Source organism: Salvelinus alpinus, chromosome 23 (assembly GCF_045679555.1).
Source record: "Salvelinus alpinus chromosome 23, SLU_Salpinus.1, whole genome shotgun sequence".
NCBI classification, from domain to species: Eukaryota; Metazoa; Chordata; class Actinopteri; order Salmoniformes; family Salmonidae; genus Salvelinus; species Salvelinus alpinus.
The window spans coordinates 47,066,171-47,088,747 of NC_092108.1; the positions used below are offsets into that span (position 1 = coordinate 47,066,171).

At 42.4% G+C, this 22,577-nt stretch overlaps 2 protein-coding genes across 6 annotated transcripts in view; one reads left to right on the top strand and one right to left on the bottom strand.

Annotated features, from left to right (window-relative positions):
* Window positions 1-22,577, bottom strand: part of efr3a (EFR3 homolog A (S. cerevisiae)) — a 222,075-nt gene that overhangs the window by 125,485 nt on the left and 74,013 nt on the right. For all 5 annotated transcript variants that reach the window (XM_071362586.1, XM_071362584.1, XM_071362585.1 and 2 more), the window contains 2 exons: window positions 17,715-17,865; window positions 2,450-2,571 (listed from right to left, as the gene is read on the bottom strand). In XM_071362586.1, the coding sequence (XP_071218687.1) occupies window positions 2,450-2,571; window positions 17,715-17,865 (273 nt within the window). The remainder of the gene's footprint in view (window positions 1-2,449; window positions 2,572-17,714; window positions 17,866-22,577) is intronic.
* Window positions 4,596-5,773, top strand: LOC139551370 (uncharacterized). Its single transcript, XM_071362856.1, has 3 exons — window positions 4,596-4,634; window positions 4,743-5,311; window positions 5,432-5,773. Exons 1-3 carry the CDS (start codon window positions 4,596-4,598, stop codon window positions 5,658-5,660), a joined length of 837 nt encoding a protein of 278 aa, XP_071218957.1. The 3' UTR covers window positions 5,661-5,773.

Here is a 22,577-nt window from a genome sequence, read left to right on the forward strand (position 1 = left end):
GAATGCTTACGAGCTTGCTGTTGCCTACCACCGCTCAGTCAAACTGCTCTATCAAATATCAAATCATAGACTTAATTATAACATAACACACAGAAATACGAGCCTTAGGTCATTCATATGGTCAAATCCGGAAACTATCATTTTGAAAACAAAACTTTTATTCTTTCAGTGAAATACGGAACGGTTTCGTATTTTATCTAACGGGTGGCATCCCTAAGTCTAAATATTGCTGTTATATTGTACAACCTTCAATGCTATGTCATAATTATGTACAATTCTGGCAAATTAATTACAGTCTTTGTTAGGAATAAATGGTCTTCACACAGTTCGCAACGAGCCAGGCGGCCTAAACTGCTGCATATACCCTGACTGCATGCACGGAATGCTAGAGAAGTGACAATTTCCCTAGTTAAAAGAAAGTCATGTTAGCAGGCAATATTAACTAAATATGCAGGTTTAAAAATATATACTTGTGTATTGATTTTAAAGAAAGGCATTGATGTTTATGGTTAGGTAGACATTGGTGCAATGACAGTGCTTTTTTCACGAATGCGCTTGTTAAATCATCACCAGTTTGGAGAAGTAGGCTGTGATTCGATGAGAAATGAACAGGCATCGATTATATGCAACGCAGGACACGCTAGATAAACTAGTAATATCACCAACCATGTGTAGTTAACTAGTGATTATGTTAAGGTTGATTGTTTTTTATAAGATAAGTTTAATGCTAGCTTCTTGCTGCACTTGCGTAACAGGTAGTCAGCCTGCCACGCAGGCTCCTCGTGGAGTGCAAAGTAAGGCAGGCGGTTAGAGCGTTGGACTAGTAACCGGAAGATTGCAAGATCGAATCCCCGAGCTGACAAGGTAAAAATCTGTCGCTCTTCCCCTGAACAAGGCAGTTAACCCACCGTTCCAAGGCCGTCATTGAACATAAGAATGTGTTCTTAACTGACTTGCCTAGTTAAATAAAGGTAAAAAAACAAATAATAATACAATTAAAATAAATCGGCCACAATCAGTGTCCAAAAATGCCGATTACTGATTGTTATGAAAACATAAAATCGGCCCTAATTAAATCGCCATTCCGATTAAAATCGGTCGACCTCTACTATAAAGGGAAGCACAGCCGAGAGCTGCCCAGTGACACGAGCCTACCGGACGAGCTAAACTACTTCTATGCTCGCTTCGATGCAAGTAACATTGATGCATGCATGAGAGCATCAGCTGTGCCGGAAGACTGTGATCACCCACTCTGCAGGCGATGTGAGTAAGCCCTTTAGACAGGTCGACATTCACAAGGCCGCAGGGCCAGACCGATTACCAGGCCGTGTACAGCGAGTATCCGCTGACCAACTAGCAAGTGTCTTCACTGACATTTTGAAACCTCTCCCTATCCGAGTCTGTAATACCAACATGTTTTAAGCAGACCACTATAGAATGCCAAGGTAATCTGCTGACCCGTAGCACTCACGTCTGTAGCCATGAAGTGCTTTGAAAGGCTGGTCATGGCTCACAACACCATCATCCCAGAAACCCTAGACCCACTCCAATTTGCATACCGCCCCAACAGATCCATAGATGATAAAGTCTCTATTGCACTCCACACTGCCCTTTCCCACCTGGACAAAAGGAACACCTATGTGAGAATGCTATTCATTGACTACAGCTCAGCATCCAACACCATAGTGCCCTCAAAGCTCACCAGTAAGCTAAGGACCCTGGGACTAAACACCTCCCTCTGCAACTGGATCCTGGACTTCTTGACGGGCCGCCCCCAGGTGGTAAGGTTAGGCAACAACACATTTTTTTAAACAAATAATTACAGCATTATTGGTGGTGGGATGAGGTCTCTCTGCAGAGAGTGAATCATAGTCATCTGAATATATTTCTGGTGTCTTTATTAGATTAAGGAAGAGCAAGCATCTCTGGTGGAACAGGCGTCCCTCTGAAGCGCCTGCGTATAAAGCGATGCATGTTGGTTTGCTAGTGTTTGGTCTGTTCAGTGTGTTATCTAATAAACGTTGCGCTGCCTTTCTTTCCATTGTTATGGGTATTCTTTGGTTGTTTTCTGTTGCTTTCTTTCCATCATCTCATGAAATCAGCGAGCTATGGATTTAGCATAGGTGATTTGGAGATGAATAGGATTATTATAACAATCAGTAAGCCTGGCTACTGTATGTAATTAACTAGCGTACTACTTAGACTTCCATTCTCCTTTTACATTTTTTTGTTGGTGGGCCATTCTTTTATGGCATGAAAATCTGTGTGTGGCTTTAAAGCGATACACAGGTTAACCAAAATCACAACTTTACATATTTGCTTCCTTACTTGTCTATGGACAAGGAGAAAATGGCAATTTCCCCCCAGTGAGCAAAATGTAATTCAAGTGAAAAATCCCTTTAATAATTTTTTTGTTCAAGGTTTATTTTCAAGCCTGTTATTTCCTCACCTGGTTCTGGTCTCAGGGTCTTCGTGGGTTGAGTGGCACATGGCGCTGAACTGGGAGACAAAGAAGTCGTAGCGCCGGTGGTAGGACGGTGTGTCCTCCTCGATGTTGGCAAACTTGACAAACTGTCGGAGGCAGAGGGAGAGACTAGTGTAAATGGCAATACTAATGACCCAATTAACTTATTGGAAGATACAGTACCAGTCAAAAGTTGACACACCTACGCATTCAAGGGTTTTTCTTTATTTTTACTATTTTCTACATTGCAAAATAATAGAGAAGACATCAAAACTATAACAAATCAAATTATATTTTATATTTGAGATTCTTCAAAGTAGCCACCACTTTCCTTGACAGCTTTGCACACTCTTGGCATTCTGTAAACCAGCTTTATGAGGAAGTCACCTGGAATGCATTTCAATTAACAGATGTGCCTTGTTAAAAGTTAATTTGTGGAATTTCTTTCATTCTTAATGCGTTTGAGCCAATCAGTTGTGTTGTGACAAGGTAGGGGTGGTATACAGAAGATAGCCCTATTTGGTAAAAGAACAAGTCCATATTATGGCAAGAAAAGCTCAAATATGCAAAGAGAAATGACAGTCCATCATTACTTGAAAACATGAAGTTCAGTCCGGAAAATTTCAAGAACTTTGAAAGTTTCTTCAAGTGCAGTCGCAAAAACCATCAAGTGCTATGATGAAACTGGCTGTCATGAGGACCGCCACAGGAAAGGAAGACCCAGAGTTCCATCTGCTGCAGAGGATATGTTCATTAGAGTAACCAGCCTCAGAAATTGCAGCCCAAATAAATGCTTCACAGAGTTCAAGTAACATCCACATCTCAACATGACCTATTCAGAGGAGACAGTGTGAATCAGGCCTTCATGGTCAAATTGCTGCTAAGAAACCACTACTAAAGGACACCAATAAGAAAAGGACACTTGCTTGGGCCAAGAAACACGAGCAATGGACATTAGACTGGTGGAAATCTGTCCTTGGTCTGAGTACAAATTTGACAATTGTTGTTCCAACCGCCGTGTCTTTGTGATAAGCAGAGTAGGTGAACAGATGATCTCTGCATGTGTGGTTCCCACCAAGAAGCATGGAGGAGGAGTGATGGTGCTTTGCTGGTGACACTGTCAGATTTATTTCGAATTCGATGCACACTTAACTAGACAAGGCAGTTAAGAAAAAAATTATTATTTACAAGGACAGCCTACTCCTTTCCTCTTCGTCGGGGAATTGAATCCCGGTCTCCCGCGTGCCCGAATGACACGGGGATTCTTTAGCTAAATAGCAAAGTACTTTAGCATACTCCCATCTGTCACGTTGTAAAGCGCCATATTTCTGTCACGTTGTACAGCGCCATATTTTCAGATATTATACATTTCTAATTTTGTCAGAAAGATGTTTTCATTGCAAGTTAAAGCTTACTGTTAGCTAGCTAGCTGACAGATGGCTGGCTCGCTGGCTAACATTACGTTTTTGATCAGTGTGTAGTAATGTTCTCAGAATTCCATTTCGCATTGCTAGTTATAGCCTTTAGCTAACATTAGGTTTGTATTGCTAGTACTCTATGATTATGATTCATTGATTAGCTAACATGTCTAAACAAAAGACTCCACTTTGCCAGATGATTACATGATCCATCAAGTTAGCCAGGTGTGTCTGGCTGTGATTACAGCTATCTATTGTATAATAATGCTAAAATGTTTGTATCTGGAATTTGTCTTTCAGCATCAGTAGAACACGCCTGACTCTCCTCCACCAGTCACACAAGGAGAATGGTCTAATGCCTCCCATCAAAAAGAGAGCTGGCCCAAGCAAGCACCTGAAGCATGAGGACTGTGGTGAACTTCATCAATAACTACGCAGAGGATAATGCAATAGTGTAACCAGGACGCCACCCAGGACACAAACACTTTGGTGGAAAGCTGCTGCCATCCCATGTGACAAAAGCATCAGTGTGGCCTCTTTACAAGGAATCAATGACAACACTTGGTATGTAAAGCACAAACAACACGTTTTGATTATTTAATTGACCTCCAACATGATTGGCACTACTTTTATTGAGCTCACATTATTTCTGTATTTTCCAGAGGTACGTGTAGTCGGGCGGTGTGTTATCATTTTAACTTCCAGTTTACAAGATGATATTTCTGTATGCAGTGCTGCTGCTCTGCACATTTGTAGGTAAGTGAATCTTACCTGATAATGATGCATTAAAAAATGATATTACGTTTCATGTTACATTTTCTTTTCATTAACTTATCCTAATGTTCTTTTGTTGTTTGCAGGTGCACTATCCTTCTGACCCTATGCAGCCAGGTCCCATCTACTTTTTAACTCGCAAGTGTGGCTTGTTTGGTGTCTGCTGTGAAGGAAAACCACAACAAGTCAACTACTTGATTGATGAAGGCACGTCATCCAGCAAAGGCAGCAGCGCAGTCATCAAGTACATGCACCGTTTCTTCACCAACTACGGAGTTGGGGAAACACGTGTGGACCTGAATTGTGATAACTGCAGTGGCCAAAACAAGAACACATTTGTTCTCTGGTATTGTACCTGGCGGACCATGCACAAGCTCCACCACAGTCAGGGCCTTCACTTCCTGATCACAGGCCATACCAAATTTACCGCCCACTGCTGCTTTGGCCTCATCGAGCAGTGCTTCAGAAAGACCAGAGTGAACGCTTTGTCTGAGATTGCTGGTGTTGTGAAGGACAGCACTGTGACAGGCATCAACATCCCACAGCTGGTTGGACTGGAGGATGGTACGGTGCTGGTGGAAAGCTATGGCTGGCAACAACACCTGACTCCGTACTTCAGGCCGCTGCCACAGTTCAAGCAGTACCAGCACTTCAGGTGAATATAATTTGTATTGCATTGTATGAGGTTATTATTCTTATCTAAACTTGGGAGGTATATTGATGTTGTGCCAGGTTGTAATGTCTTCACTTTTTTTTGTTATTTCCCGTTTCACAGCTTCGATGCTCTGGAGCCTGGTGTTGTTGTTGCCAAGGAGCGTTCAGACTCAGTCAGGACCAGGTTTCAGCTGCTGCACAATGCTGACATTCTTCCTCCCATAGATGGTCTGCCTGTACAAGCACCACCTGGACTGGACACAGCTAGACAAACTTATGTTTTTGAGAAGATCAGGACATCACATGCCCAAAAGTCAAGGGCAGGACAGAAACAGGCTCTCCGAATATAGATTCCCTTGGTCATGCGGGGTTCGGACGGACCAGTCATCAGCACTATCTACAGTACCTCTATTCAAATGACTCTCCTAACACACCATAAGTTTGGTGTGTTACCATACGCCATAAGTTGCTGCTACAATAAAATCATTTTATCCTGCTGCTCAGCCGCTTTACCCCTGATTGTGAGCATATAACTACCTCATCTATCACTGATATTGTTATTCTTGTATGTACTGTATATTATTATTTATTTATAGTGACACTATCTATTTCTGATATTGCTAATGGGCAAGTGTCCATTTGGCTGTACCGTTTACACCTTCTGTAGAGACCCATCCACTTAGCAAGATGTGGTTGGGGGTTAGAGCATTTCTTTCACATGACCCATCAATTTAGACAAGTGTGTCTGGGTAAGCATCATCTAATATTTATCAAATATTTTTATCTGGACACTTTCTGTTTACTTGGAATTTATCCTTATTGTAGGCTACTACCACTTTTAGTCTTAATCTTTACTACACTACTCTCTGTTTAGCACATGACCTCACATGTGAATCCTTAAAGAGATGGGTGGGGCTGGCTTAAGAGGGTGTGAACAATGCTGATTGGGTGTAGACAAAGGAGAGCTTTCCAGTAGGTACCAAATAATTCAAAGGCCATTTTCTCAAGAGTTAGTTAACAAGTTTGTCAACTTTCAAAGCAGAATTTCTCTCCCATTGTTCGTCAAATGCAGGGTATGATATACCATTTTGTAGTCTCTACTTTTATCCAAATGTAAAAATATATATATAAATATATATATTTGCAACATAAGGCCGATTTGAGCCGGTCGGTCGCATATACAAAATGGCACAGATCAATTTATTTGGCTTCCCAGAGTCTGTTTGGCAAAATTCTAATGAAGAAGAAAAAACATTTGAAGAAAACATAACCATTAAAAATAACTCCCCGTTTTAAACAGCCTTGATTTACACATACACCCAGTAAGATGTTACATAACTAGTGTAGATAATACATTTATCCAGGGAGGCTTAGCGGTTTGTAATGCGATGCTACTGGCGGCAGAGAAGTCAGGCGCAGGAGAGCGGAAACTGATTTACAACGGTTGTGTTTAATAACCATAAACCACCGTCAACAGAATAATACAATAAATGGGTCAAACAAAACCCGGTACTACCAGCATACCGTGCACAAGCACTACAACAAACAATACTGGACAAGGACATGGGGGGGACAGAGGGTTAAATACACAACATGTAATTGATGGAAATGGAACCAGGTGTGATGGGAGACAAGACAAAACCAATGGAAAATGAAAAGTGGATCGGCGATGGCTAGAAGGTCGGTGACGTCGACCGCCGTACGCCGCCCGAACAAGGAAAGGGACAAACTTCGGCGGAAGTCGTGACACTGTTAGAGAGGTGAGTCAGCAACCGGAGGGTTGCCAGTTCGAATCACGGGTCAGACAGGAAAAATCAGTCGGAAAGTTGGTATCAAATCCTAGATGCCATTTCCTGCAGTTGTGCCCTTGAGCAAGGCACTTAACCTCCCCACAACAACAGCTCCCAGTGTAGCATCTCTCCAAAACCTTTAAAAATGTATGTGTTTCATTCGGAGGGGTTGGGTTAAAAATGGAAGACATACTTTGGTTGGACCAATAAAGTGATCTTATCTTATTTAGAACACCAGGCAGTCACAGTTGAGAGGCATCGAGTCAGAGGTCAACAGCTTTCGCTGCTGTGATTTCACTGGACACGTTCCAGGTTGCCGTTTTTCTGAATTTTTTTCTGTTTTAAAGGAGAGTTGAGTTCAACACATCTTCACTATATTAGTTTTTTTCAGACGGAGACAGTGATTAAACCAGGGGGTAGAGCCTTTAACCTTTTGAATCCCGGGTCTGACAGAAGTAATCTGTCGGAATGTGATCTGGTAACAGGAGGGTTGCTGGTATGAAATCTTTAAATGCCATTTCCTACCGTTGTGCCCTTTAGCAAAGCACTTAACCTCCACAACAACAATTGTCCACGGGCGCCCAGTGAGGCAGCCCTGCTACAACCTGTTTATGTATGTGTGTCTTTCGGAGGGGTTGGGATAAAAGCGACGTGAAAGTTCGGTTGGACATTTTTTACAATTGACGAATAAAGTGATTTTAATCTGTAGCTGCAACCTGAGATTGTATCTTTTTTCCCAGGTAGTCTTCATGCAGTCACACCGTGCATATCGTCTTTGTGCCCGGCCAGGGAAATAAACTAGAGGAAACACTGCTATGACCTCTGCAATCAAGGATTTTCCATTCAAAAGAAGATCTGAACTTTTTTTTTTGAAATACAAGCTTTTTCTACATGAACAGAAAAGTAAATAAAATTAAATTCGATATGAGACTTTGCCAGGTGTAAGGAAGGAAGTAGCTTTTCAGACTTGTAGAAGTGTAGGTGTGATTTCTGAAGTAGGCGGTAGACAGTGGAGTGGTGAACTAAGGTCACAGCTCTCACTCTTCCTGTCACAATTATTCATGATAAATCTAACAGTGGGTTTCCATAGAAGAAGACAGGGGTCAATGAAACCTCGAAAGCCATTAATTTTCAATGGAGGAAAGCAAGGTGGGCAGGGGGGACTCTGTTGTGCAATGCGAGCATGGGCGAGGAAGCGTGAACAGGATGGGATCAAAGTTGGGGAAAGCTGAACTTTATGCAAGTGCTCAGTGATATTGAAGAGTTGAAGCTAACTATAGCTTCCAGCCCTACTGGATTGGCTGTTGATACCTAGCCTGCTTGCTAGCACCCACATGAGGGCGACATGAGGGACATGAGGGATACATGACATGATGTGTGCAAGTGCACACTTTAGGAGAAGGTTGGAGAATCTCAACCTTTGGCCAGGCCCCAAAACGCAAATCAGTTTCCTTCCTTGTATCCAATTTCCTTTCCTCTGTAAGGAAAGTGGGGAAAGCAATAGGGTCTGAGCCTGACTGTAGCCTGGCTAGGCAGTGTCCACTTTCCACTCGAAATGGCGGTCATCTAGTGCGTCATATATATATAAGCTAGGATAAGGACGTAAGGGATACAAGTTGATTTTCCAGTATTAAGTCAGAGGCATCCACTTCATTGCTTTCTAATGTGGCTTTCTCAGTCCTCTCCCTAGAACAAAGACTCTCCTGTTCCTCTTATGAAGTGGGACTCTGTTGACCATGCTCGGTCAGAAAACAAGAGCACGGTCCTTCAATGGCTAGCCCTGGAAGTGGAACAACCATGGGGGACTACATAAGCAAACAAGGACTAAAGAGATCACACTGCAAATCACAGCCATACACACAGAGAGCAATGGAGCGGTATTGCTTTGTGAACTTCTCCTCAAACTAATTTAAAATATTTAGGTTATTTTGTGCTTTTTTGGGGGGCAAGGGAAACTTTATGGAGCATGAAAATGCATGCATGAAAACACCTCAGCAAAAAGAATTGCTCTCATGCTCTATAAAGGATTAATGAATGTGACCAAATACACAAAGTTATGCCACATGAATCTCTAGAGCATGATATACGGTTATAGATGATTTGCGAAGCATCTATGTAGTGCTTATGAAGCCTATGTGAAGGATTTATGAAGCCTTTGTAAGATGCACTTCAAATAAAAAACAGGACCCATCCTTAGTTTGGAAACCAAGTCTCCATTCCTCAGTTTGGAAACCAAGTCTCCATTCCTCATGAGATGGTCGCCTCGCGTCGCGTTCGAAGGAAACTATGCAGTATTTTTTTTTATGTAGTATTTCTTACATTGTTACCCCAGGAAATCTTAAGTCTTATTACACACAGCCGGGAAGAACTATTCGATATAAGAGCAACGTCAACTTACCAACATTACGACCAGGAATACGACTTTCCCGAAGCGGATCCTCTGTTTGGACCACCACCCATGACAATGGATCGGATCCCAGTAGGCGACCCAAAACAACGGCGCCGCATAAGGGGTGGACGGAGCGGTCTTCTGGTCAGGTTCCGTAGACGGGCACATCGCTCACCGATCCCGAGTATACTACTCACCAATGTCCAGTCTCTTGACAACAAGGTAGATGAAATTCAAGCAAAGGTTACCTTCCAGAGAGACAGAGATTGTAACATTCTCTGATTCACAGAAACATGGCTCAATCGGGATACGTTAACAGACGGTACAGCCACCCGGTTTCTTCACGCATCACGCCGACAGAAACAAACATCTCTCTGGTAAGAAGAAGGGCGGGGGTGTTTGCCTTATGATTAACGAGTCATGGTGTGATCATAACAACATACAGGAACTCAAGTCCTTTTGTTCACCTGACCTAGAATTCTTTACAATCAAATGCCGACCGCATTATCTACCAAGACAATTATCTTCGATTATAATCACAGCCTTGTATATCCCCCCCAAGCAGGCACCTCAACGGCCCTGAAAGGACTTCATTGGTCTCTATGTAAACTGGAAACCATATATACTGAGGCTGCATTTATTGTAGCTAGGGATTTTAACAAAGCTAATCTGAAAACAAGGCTCCCTAAATTTTATCACAATATCGAACGCGCAACCTGGGCTGGCAGCATTCTGGATCATTGCTACTCTAACTTCCGCGACGCATACAAAGCTCTCCCTCGCCCTCCTTTCAGCAAATCTGACCATAACTCAATTTTGTTGCTCCTAGCCTATAGACAGAAACTTACAGGAAACGCCCGTGCTCAGGTCTGTTCAACGCTAGTCCGACCAATCGGATTCCACGGTTCAAGATTGCTTCGATCACTGGACTGGGATATGTTCCGGATAGCCTCAGACAACAACATTGATGTAAACGCTGATTCGGTGAGTGAGTTATTAGCAAGTGCATTGGTGGTGATGTACCGACGGTGACTATTAAAACCTTCCCCCACCAGAATCCGTGGATTGATTGCAGCATTCGCGCAAAACTGAAAGCGTGAACCACTGCATTTAATAATAGCAACGCGACCGCAAACATGACCGAATACAAACAGTGTAGCTATTCCCTCCGCAAGGCAATCAAACAAGCTAAGCATCAGTATAGAGACAAAGTAGACTTGCAATTCAACGGCTCAGACACGGGACGTATGTGGCAGGGTCTACAGTCAATCACAGACTACAAAAAGAAAACCAGCCCCGTCGCAGACACCGACGTCTTGCTCCCAGACAAATTAAACAACTTCTTTGCTCGCTTTGAGGACAATACAGTGCCCGCTACCAAAACCTGCGGGCTCTCCTTCACCGCGGCCAACGTGAGTAAAACATTTAAACGTGTTAACCCTCGCAAGGCTGCCGGCCCAGACGGAATCCCTAGCCGTGTTCTCAGAGCATGCGCAGACCAGCTGGCTGGTGTGTTTACGGACATAATCAATCAAACCCTATCCCGGTCTGATGTTCCCACATGCTTCAAGAGGGCCACCATTGTTCCTGTTCCCAAGAAAGCTAAGGTAACTGAGCTAAACGACTATCGCCCCGAAGAACTCACTTCCGTCATCATGAAGTGCTTTGAGAGACTAGTCAAGGATCATATCACCTCCACCCTACCTGACACCCTAGACCCACTCCAATTTGCTTACCGTCCCAATAGGTCCACAGACGACGCAATCGCAATCACACTGCCCTAACCCATCTGGACAAGAGGAATACCCATGTAAGAATGCTCTTCATCGACTACAGCTCAGCATTTAAAACCATAGTACCCTCCAAACTCGTCATTAAGCTCGAGACCCTGGGTCTCAACCCCGCCCTGTGCAACTGGGTCCTGGACTTTGACGGGCCGTCCCCAGTTGGTGAGGGTAGGTAACAACATCTCCACCCCGCTGATCCTCAACACTGTGGACCCACAAGGGTGCATTCTCAGCTCTCTCCTGTAACCCCTGTTCACCCATGACTGCGTGGCCATGCACTCACTAACATTGAGTGGCTGCTGCCAACATACTGACTCAAATCTATAGCCACTTTAAATAATAAAAAATGTGATGTTATAAATGTTTCACTAGTCACTTATACTGTTTGGGATAGGGGGCAGCATTTTCACTTTGGATGAATCGCATGCCCATAGTGAACTGCCTCCTACTCTGTCCCAGATGCTAATATATGCATATAGAAGCACAAGCATTTCGCTACACTCACATTAACATCTGCTAACCATGTGTATGTGACCAATAAAATTTGATGTCTCCATTCCTCAGTTTGGAAACTTGGGCCAGGAAGTGAAAGACACTGAAAACAGAAGTAGGGCTATCAGTAGCAGCCTAATCAGCCAAAGATGGGAGGAAAGCGTGAACGAGGGCAAACACAGGTACGCCGGGTCACTCCATCATAACTCTGTTGTATCCATAAGACATGCGGTGCGGATGACTGCCCTGTGGTTATGAATATAGCATGTACAAGCTCGCTTGTGTGATTGACTCAATGACTACATGTATCCGTCTGTATACCAAGTCGACTGTGGCTCTTCTATCGAAACGAACAGGGATGTTATAGACCCTTTTCAACTGTCACTTTGATAGTTTTCACATTGCCTTCGTTAACAGTTTCATGTGCTACGCCGTTAAATAACTTAAAACAAATATACCGAACATACACCAAACATTCGGATACATCACACACGTATGTATTCCACCATACAATACAAACGCCTACATACATATACAACTTTCACATTTTGTCATCTCTGAGAGGAATAGGCCTATATTTATTAAAATGTGTAAATATGAATGAAACATAAGCAGTTTGATGTTATAGTCTGTCAAATGTTCTGTTCAGGATATGCCTACTCCCCCAAGGATTTTCATTTCAATCTGGTGATAGGTTATATAATTTGGTCACAAAACCAAGTCAGAGCGAACGAAACAAACATGGATGCTTAGCTCATTTTCTAACTGGCTAAAATGGGGGGGGGGGGAAACAATGAGAAGTACAAAACCATATTAAAAAGAGACCAGTTCGGTGTTTTAGCCTGTGCCATAAGGGAACATTCCATTAACATGGCTCTCACATAAAGGCAGTCTCTAGCCTACCACCCACACCCTCGTTCCTCCCTCTCCTCAGTCAGCCTCTATACCACACATAAGTAATTCATTGGCTTTCACATCTCAACAACCGGCTCCATTTCCAGGCTCAAATGAACAGGCGGGCGGCAGTGCCAAGAGGAAAAACACAGCAACTTCCTCAGTCATCTTTAGAATGCTTAAGAGTAAAACATAGCCACAACCTTCGGTCCACGCTGATTAGCAAATACACATTTATTGCAACCCTGACCAAAAATGATGTAAAATTGGACAAAAACACATTGTCTCTAGCGTGGGGGAATTTGAGCAAACAATTGTTTGTAAAACTGTACACAGTGCATCCGTGTAAAACAGAAATAAATGTGATGTGAGACTCAAAAACAGTATATTGTGTCAGTTTGTGGACGATAAGCACATCTCCCGTTTTGAGATGTCCTTGCTTGGGAACAGAGTGACCTTGCAGAAAAAGGATTTCTGCTTCGAGCTGTATAGCTTCTTCACGCTTTCCTCTCAAGTCTTATCTTCTTCCCTCTTTCTGTGATACATTCCCTCATTTCAGCCCTCGTTTAAAAAAAAGTAGGAAAAAGCTGTAATTGTTCAATTCTGAGGACTCCTGGGAGGACAATATGGTGATGGCTTGATACTGAGAAAAACTCTACACTGGTGTTTCATGTCCTAAATTGTCTCCTTTCAAAAAGACAGAAGTGAACTTAGGCTATTCTCAAGGAGACACATTCTAAATCACAGCTTTATTTTTTATTTTGAAGGACAAACTAAAGAAGAAAACAGAGGATGATAATTCAAATAATAAAATAATTATTCAGTTCTATCCAGCCAAACATTTATGACCCAATTTACAACACACAGCCAGCCAAGCCTTCTACGGTAAGACAGCTCGTTCATCACCAATTGACTGTTACTTTCTCCATCTGTGCACCTGTTCTCTCTCACACACACAAACACTAGAGGTCAACCGATTATGATTTTTTTAACGCCGATACCGATTATTGGAGGACCCAAATAAGTTTCCCACAATAAGTTGGGTGAATTTTGGCCCATTCCTCCTGACAGAGCTGGTGTAACAGAGTCAGGTTTGTAGGCCTCCTTGCTCACACACCCTTTTTCAGTTCTGCCCACAACTTTTCTATAGTATTGAGGTCTGGGCTTTGTGATGGCCACTCCAATACTTTGACTTTGTGGTGCTCAAGCCATTTTGACACAAATTTGGAAGTATGCTTGGGGTCATTGTCCATCTGGAAGACCCATTTGCGACCAAGCTTTAACTTCCTGACTGATGTCTTGAGATGTTGCTTCAATATACCCACATAATTTTCCTGCCTCATGATGCCATCTTTTTTGTGAAGTGCACCAGTCCCTCCTGCAGAAAAGCATCCCCACAACATGATGCTGACACCCCCGTGCTTCACGGTTGGAGTGGTGTTCTCTGGCTTGCAAGCCTCGCCCTTTTTCCTCCAAACATAATGATGGTCATTGTGGACAAACAGTTCTATTTTTGTTTCATCAGACCAGAGGACAATTTTTCAAAAAGTACAATCTTTGTCCCCATGTGCAGTTGCCAACCGTAGTGTGGCTTTATGGTGGTTTTGGAGCAGTGGCTTCTTCCTTGCTGAGCGGCCGTTCAGGTTATGTCGATATAGGACTCGTTTTACTGTGGATATAGATACTTTTGTACCCGTTTCCTCCAGCATCTTCACAAGGTCCTTCGCTGTTGTTCTGGGATTGATATGCACTTTTCGCATCAAAGTACGTTCATCTCTAGGAGACAGAGCACGTCTCCTTCCTGAGCGGTATGACGGCTGCGTGGTCCCATGGTGTTTATACTTGGGTACTATTGTTTGTACTGATGAACGTGGTACCTTCAGGCATTTGGAAATTGCTCCCAAGGATGAACCAGATTTGTGGAGGTCTACAATTTTTTTTCTGAGGTCTTGGCTGATTTCTTTAGATTTTCCCATGATGTCAAGCAAAGAGGCACTGAGTTTGAAGGTAGGCCTTGAAATACATCCACAGGTACACCTCCAATTGACTCAAATGATGTCGATTTGCCTATCAGAAGCTTCTAAAGCCATGACATTATTTTCTGGAATTTTCCAAGCTGTTTAAAGGCAGTCAACTTAGTGTATGTAAACTTCTGACCCACTGGTGATACAGTGAATTACAAGTGAAATAATATGTCTGTAAACAATTGTTGGAAAAATTACTTGTGTCATGCACAAAGTAGATGTCCTAACCGACTTGCCAAAACTATAGTTTGTTAACAAGAAATTTGTGGAGTTGTTGAAAAACAAGTTAATGACTCCAACATAAGTGTATGGAAACTTCCGACTTCAACTGTACCATCTTGTAGTCTCTACTTTTTTCCAATGTAAAAAACTGAAATTCAAATGTTGCTACATAAGACCGAAACCAGGTGAGGAGTCACATATTATTGTCTTGCAGACAATTTTTTTTTGTAAGTTTCCTCCTAATACAGGATGTGGAAGGAATCGTAAGGGGCATCATCATCACACCTGTTAATAACTATTTTCTATAACTTTGTGTGAAATATATTTCTTATTGCAACAGCAAGTAAAATATGCCCTTTGTGTTTTATAGAAATGCAAGGTGTTCAATGTGAATGATTTTATGCTTACTGCTAATGTTTTTTATAACGTCTATTTTTTCATGTTTTCTAAAAATAAATTTGAAGTATGTTTCTTAGTAAAATGGTCTAGGGGGGAGTGTAAGAATATTTGAAGATAAATACACAACGCAGAGGACTAAAGGTCAAGAGGGAATTAATGATCAATGGAAATAGTTGTTTTTCTGTAATGGGGAACTGAATGGGTCCGGGACTCATAGCTACATGTGGGAAGTTCTCATTGGTCCAAATTGTCTATACATTGAGCTTGAAATGGGATACTTGTTGGTCCAATTTTACTGTAAGGAATTCTAAATTGGTCAACCACAGGCTAGGGTTGGGTTATAAACTACATCCTGGTTCTTTGTTCAGAGGAGAAACAATTAAGGACAGGAAATAATTAACATCTGACATCTACTTCCCAGAATAACAACTATGATTTTTTCTCTTTGAATAACATCAACTGCTAACAGTTCCCAGTTGCCTTGAAAGCAGCATAAAACGCAAGGTTCCCTTCACCAACTCATATCTGTGTGAAGCTAGATTCAGTGCTCTCGTCTACATTAAAACCAAATATCGATCCAGGTTGGAAGTGACAGCAGAGATGAGGTGCGCACTGTCGACCAAGCCCCCTGACTGAGATGCTCCGACATGCATCAAGGACACCTATGTCATTAGCGGTGGTGAGATAAGATACATTGTCAGACTAAATTTGCAATTGACATAGCCCCACATTAAAAATATGTGATGGTGAGTTTAGAAGACAATCAGAAATACTGTTACAATGCTTTTCAATTGACTGCCATAGCCCCTCAAAAAAAGTAAACATTGGCTGATAAATTACACAATTTATTTTCACATGGTTGGGGCCACAAGAATTCTGAGATATCAAAATGGGGTCAAGGGCCTAAGAAGTTTGGGAACCCCTGATCTACACGGATTGAAGTGGATTTAACAAGTGACATCAATAATGGGAGGAAAGCGTGAACGAGGGCAAACACAGGTACGCCGGGTCACTCCATCATAACTCTGTTGCATCCATAAGACACGCGGTGCGGATGACTGCCCTGTGGTTATGAATATAGCATGTACAAGCTCGCTTGTGTGACTGACTCAATGACTACATGTATCCGTCTGTATACCAAGTCGACTGTGGCTCTTCTATCGAAACGAACAGGGATGTTATAGATCCTTTTCAACTGTCACTTTTTGATAAATTGTAGTGAGTTTTCACATTGCCTTCGTTAACAGTTTCATGTGCTACGCCGTTAAATAACTTAATACAAAGGCCCTCAAAGTAGATTTAACATGTATTGACTCAGGGGTGTGGATACTTATGTAATCAAGATATTACAGTTATTGTCATTTTTTTCTCAATCTACACACAATGCCCCATAATGACAAAGTGAAAACAGGAAACAGAAATAACTTAAGTATTCAGACCCTTTGTCATGAGACTCGAAATTGAGCTCAGGTGCATCCTGTTACCATTGATCATCCTTGAGATGCTTCTATAACTTGGAGTCCACCTGTGGTAAAAATCTATTTATTGGACATGATTTGGAAAGACTTACACCTGTCTATATAAAGGTCCCCGAGTCGACAGTGCATGTCAAAGCAAAAACCAAGCTATGAGGAATTGTCCGTAGAGCTCAGAGACAGGATTGTGTCGAGGCACAGATCTGGGAAAGGTACCAAAAAATGTCTGCAGCATTGAAGGTCCCCAAGAACACAGAGGCCTCCATTCTTCTTAAAAATAAGTTTGGAATCCACCAAGATTGTTCCGTCACCTTCCAACAAGACAACGACCCTAAGCACACAGCCAAGACAACACAGGAGTGGCTTCGGGACAAGTCTCTGAATGTTCTTGAGTGGCCCATCCAGAGCCCGGACTAGAACCCGATTGAACATCTCTGGAGAGACCTGAAAATAGCAGTGCAGCGACGCTCCCCATCCAACCTGACAGAGCTTGAGAGGATCTGCAGAGAAGAATGGGAGAAACTCCCCAAATACAGGTGTACCAAGCTTGAAGCGTCATACCCAAGAAGACTCGAGGCTGTAATCGCTGCCAAAGGTGTTTCAACAAAGTACCTGAGTAAAGGGTCTAAATACTTAAGTAAATGTGATATTTCAAAAAACAGTTTTTGCTTTGTTATTATGGCGTATTGTGTGTAGATTGATGAGGATTTTTTTTTAATCCATTTTAGAATAAGGCTGTAATGTAACAACATGTGGAAAAAGTCAAGAGATGTGAATACTTTCTGAAGGCACTGTATTTCTAGAATCGACTTCGTCATGTGTGCATACATTTCCGTATGGGTGCTCCCAGCAGTAATCGAACCCACAATCCTTACGTGGCAAGTGCCATGGTCTACCAGCTGAGCCACAGAGGACCACGGGGTGTTACTTACCGAGTTGGTCCCCAGGACCTGCAGGTCTGGCTCCCGGGACTCCAGCAGCTTGGCCACCATGTGGAGGAAGCTCTCCACAAAGGGCTTGATGCTCTGGGAGTGACAGGCCATCAGGAGCTGGTCCAGAGCCTCCATGGCGATGACCACGTACCTGCATGGGTCAACAGAATGTTAATTATTTTCAGTATATTTATAAAATATAAAATGGTTCAGGTAGCAGAGTAGCCATTCTGGTTGAGATGTGTCAAAATGAGAGGTGTTGTACAAATGTAAGTCATCAGCGATGAAAATCTCTAACCAATCATAGAATCAAAGCCAATGACACATTTTCTAAATGCCACATTACCCAAATGTGTTCCATCTCTGGCCCAACCCATCAGTATTTCTGGGACCAATCAGAACGGTTAAAATGTGTTTGTGTTCTAGAAATAGTTGGGGAAGTACTCAGACTCATTGCGGAGAAGAAACTAACGTCCGTGGGCGTGGCTTTTCGTTTGGCCTCAGCAAGGAGTTTGGGTAGCCAGGCAGCCATTCTCGAAGACTGGCATTGGATGTATTATGTGTTGAGGGTGCAGGGCAATGACAAGCAGGCAGCGGGGTTAGTTTATGTCACAGCCATTACATGCAAAACATAACATACCTAAACACCCGTGGCACAGTTTCTTTAGTACAGATCTAGACAACCTACTCCACATTTTTGGGATTTCACCATGAGGCCAATGGTGACTAAAACAGTTAGAGTTTAATGGTTGTGATAGGAGGAAACTGAGGATGGATCAACAACATTGTAGTTACTCCACAATATTAACCTAATTTAAAAGAGTTAAAAAATAGAAGCCAGTACAGACTAAAAATATTCCAAAACAAGCATTCCGTTTACAAGGCAATAAAGTAATTCTGCCAAAAACGTGGCAAAGCAATACATTTTTGTCCTGAATACAAAGTGCTGTGTTTGGGGGAAATCCAATACAACACATTACGGAGTACAACCCTCCATATTTCCAAGCATAGTGGTGGCTGCATCATGTTATGGGTATGCTAGTAATCGATAAGGACTGGGGAGTTTTTCAGGATAAAAAAATGTAGTTGCGCTAAGCACAGGCAAAATCCTAGAGGAAAACCTGGTTCAGTCTGCTCTCCACCAGACACTGGGAGATAAATTCACCTTTCAGCAGGACAATAATCTAAAACACAAGGACAAATCTACACTGGAGTTACTTACCAAGAAGACAGTGAATGTTTGAGTGGCCGAGTTAGATTTTCAAGACTATGATAAGACCTGAAAATGGTTGTCCAGCAATGATAAACAATCAATTTGACATAGCTTGAAGAATATTGAAAATAATAAATGTTACACAATCCAGGTGTGGAAAGCTCTTTGAGACTTAGTCTCACAGCTGTAATCACTGCCAAAGGTGCTTCTACAAAGTACTGACAAAATTCACTGTCATTATGGGATATTGTGTGTAGATGGGTGAAACAGTTGTACAATTAAATCAATTTTGAATTCAGGCTGTAACAACAAAATGTGGAATAAGTCAAGGGGCATGAATACTTTCTGAAAGCACTGTATGTTGCCCTAAGAAATGTGCAAGGTTGGGGAAATCTTATTTAAAATGATTCACAGCAGTAATGGCTGCCAAAGGTACTTCCACCAAGTAATATACGTCTGAGGAGTAAAGACATACATCTTAATTTTGAATTAATTAGGATCTTTGGAGGGAGCTTTGGAGGGGGCTGAAAGTCCGTATTGCCCAGCGACAGCCCCAAAACCTGAAGGATCTGGAGAAGGTCTGTATGGAGGAGTGGGCCAAAATCCCTGCTGCAGTGTGTGCAAACCTGGTCAAGAACTACAGGAAACGTATGATCTCAGTAATTGCAAAGAAAGGTTTCTGTACCAAATATTAAGTTCTGCTTTTCTGATGTATCAAATACTTATGTCATGCAATAAAATGCAAATTAATTACTTAAAAATCATACAATGTGATTTTCTGGATTTTTGTTTGAGATTCCGTCTCTTACAGTTGAAGTGTACCTATGATACAAATTACAGACCTTTACATGCTTTGTAAGTAGGAAAACCTGCAAAATCGGCAGTGTATCAAATACTTGTTCTCCCCACTGTATGTATGTATGTATGTATTAATAAGTAAAGTATCATTGCTGGACAACCATTTTCAGGTCTTATCATAGTCTTGTATTGTAAGATTAATTCAATTAATTAACGCCGCAGCCCGTCTGGTGTTCAACTTTCCCAAGGTCTCTCACGTCACCCCGCTCCTCCGCTCTCTCCACTGGCTTCCAGTTGAAGCTCGCATCCGCTACAAGACCATGGTGCTTGCCTACGGAGCTGTGAGGGGAACGGCACCTCCGTACCTTCAGGCTCTGATCAGGCCCTACACCCAAACAAGGGCACTGCGTTCATCCACCTCTGGCCTGCTCGCCTCCCTACCTCTGAGGAAGTACAGTTCCCGCTCAGCCCAGTCAAAACTGTTCGCTGCTCTGGCACCCCAATGGTGGAACAAACTCCCTCACGACGCCAGGTCAGCGGAGTCAATCACCACCTTCCGGAGACACCTGAAACCCCACCTCTTTAAGGAATACCTAGGATAGGATAAAGTAATCCTTCTAACCCCCCCCCCCCCTTAAAAGAGTTAGATGCACTATTGTAAAGTGGTTGTTCCACTGGATATCATAAGGTGAATGCACCAATTTGTAAGTCGCTCTGGATAAGAGCGTCTGCTAAATGACTTAAATGTAAATGTAAATGTAAATGTATGTATGTATGTATGTATGTATGTATGTATGTACAGTGGGGAGAACAAGTATTTGATACACTGACAATTTTGCAGGTTTTCCTACTTACAAAGCATGTAGAGGTCTGTAATTTTTATCATAGGTACACTTCAACTGTGAGAGAAGGAATCTAAAACAAAAATCCAGAAATGTATGTATGTATATATATATAGCCAATAGCCAAGACACTGAAAGTCTCGTACAACACTGAACTACTCCCTTCACAGAACAGCGCAAACTGGCTCTAACCAGAATAGAAAGAGGTGTGGGTGGCCCCGGTGCACAACTGAGCAAGAGGACAAGTACATTAGAGTGTCTAGTCCTCAACTGGCAGCTTCATTAAATAGTACCTACAAAACACCAGTCTCAACGTTAACAGTGAAGAGGCGGAGCCTTCTAGGCAGAGTTGCAAAGAAAAAGCCATATCTCAAACTGGCCAATAAAAATAAAAGATTAAGATGGGCAAAAGAACACAGACACTGGACAGAGGAACTCTGCCTAGAAGGCCAGCCTCTTCACTGTTGACGTTGAGACTAATGTTTTGCTGGTACTATTTACCCTGATAGCTTTGCACACTCTGGCATTCTCTCAACCAGCTTCATCTGGAATGCTTTTCCAACCGTCTTTAAGAAGTTCCCACATATGTTGAGCACTTGTTGGCTGCTATTCCTTCACTCTGCAGTCCGACTCGTCCCAAACCATCTCAATTGGGTTTAGGTCAGTAAATGTGGAGGCCAGGTCATCTGATGCAGCACTCCATCACTCTCCTTGGTAAAATAGCCCTTACACAGCCTGGAGGTGTGTTGGGTCATTGTTCTGTTGAAAAACAAATGACAGTAGGACAAAGTGCAAACCAGATGGCACGGTGTATCGCTACAGAATGCTGTGGAAGCCATTCTAGTGAAGTGCGCCTTGAATTCTGAATAAATCAAACCTTGTCATCAGCAAAGCACCCCGACACCATCACACCTCCTCCTCCATGCTTTACGGTGGGAAATACACAAGTTGATCATCCTTTCACAAAGACACGGCTGTTGGAACCAAAAATCTCAAATTTGAACTCCAGTCCAAAGGACAAATTTCCACCGGTCTAATGTCCATTGCTCATGATTCTTGGCCCAAGCAAGTCTCGTCGTCTTATTAGTGTCCTTTAGTAGTGGTTTCTTTGCAGCAATTATACAGTCTCCTCTGAACAGCTGATGTTGAGATGGGTCTGTTACTTAATCTGTAAAGCATTTATTTGGGCTGCAATTTCTGAGGCTGATAACTAATGAACTTATCCTCTGCAGCCGAGGTAACTCTTGGTCTTCCATTTCTGTGGCAGTCCTAATGACAGCCAGTGTCATCATATCGCTTGAAGGTTTTTGCGACTTTCAAAGTTCTTGACATTTTCCGGACTGACTGACCTTCATGTCTTTTTTTTATTTTATTTTTTTATTTCACCTTTATTTAACCAGGTAGGCTAGTTGAGAACAAGTTCTCATTTGCAACTGCGACCTGGCCAAGATAAAGCATAGCAGTGTGAACAGACAACACAGAGTTACACATGGAGTAAACAATAAACAAGTCAATAACATGGTAGAAAAAAAGAGAATCTATATACAATGTGTGCAAAAGGCATGAGGTAGGCAATAAATCGAATAATTACAATTTAGCAGATTAACACTGGAGTGATAAATCATCAGATGATCATGTGCAAGAAGAGATACTGGTGTGCAAAAGAGCAGAAAAGTAAATAAATAAAAGCAGTATGGGGGGTGAGGTAGGTAAATTGGGTGGGTAGTTTACAGATGGACTATGTACAGCTGCAGCGATCGGTGAGCTGCTCGGATAGCAGATTTTTAAAGTTGTTGAGGGAGATAAAAGTCTCCAACTTCAGAGATTTTTGCAATTCGTTCCAGTCGCAGGCAGCAGAGAACTGGAAGGAAAGGCGTCCAAATGAGGTTTTAGCTTTAGGGATGATCATGGAGATACACCTGCTGGAGCGCGTGCTGCGGGTGGGTGTAGCCATCGTGACCAGTGAACTGAGATAAGGCGGCACTTTACCTAGCATAGCCTTGTAGATGA

Coding starts and splice junctions, on each gene's coding strand:
- LOC139551370 (XM_071362856.1), top strand. CDS start 4,596: ATGATATTTCTGTATGCAGTGCTGCTGCTCTGCACATTT. Junction 4,635..4,742: donor TGCTGCTGCTCTGCACATTT/GTAGGTAAGTGA, acceptor TGTTGTTTGCAG/GTGCACTATCCTTCTGACCC. Junction 5,312..5,431: donor AAGCAGTACCAGCACTTCAG/GTGAATATAATT, acceptor CCCGTTTCACAG/CTTCGATGCTCTGGAGCCTG.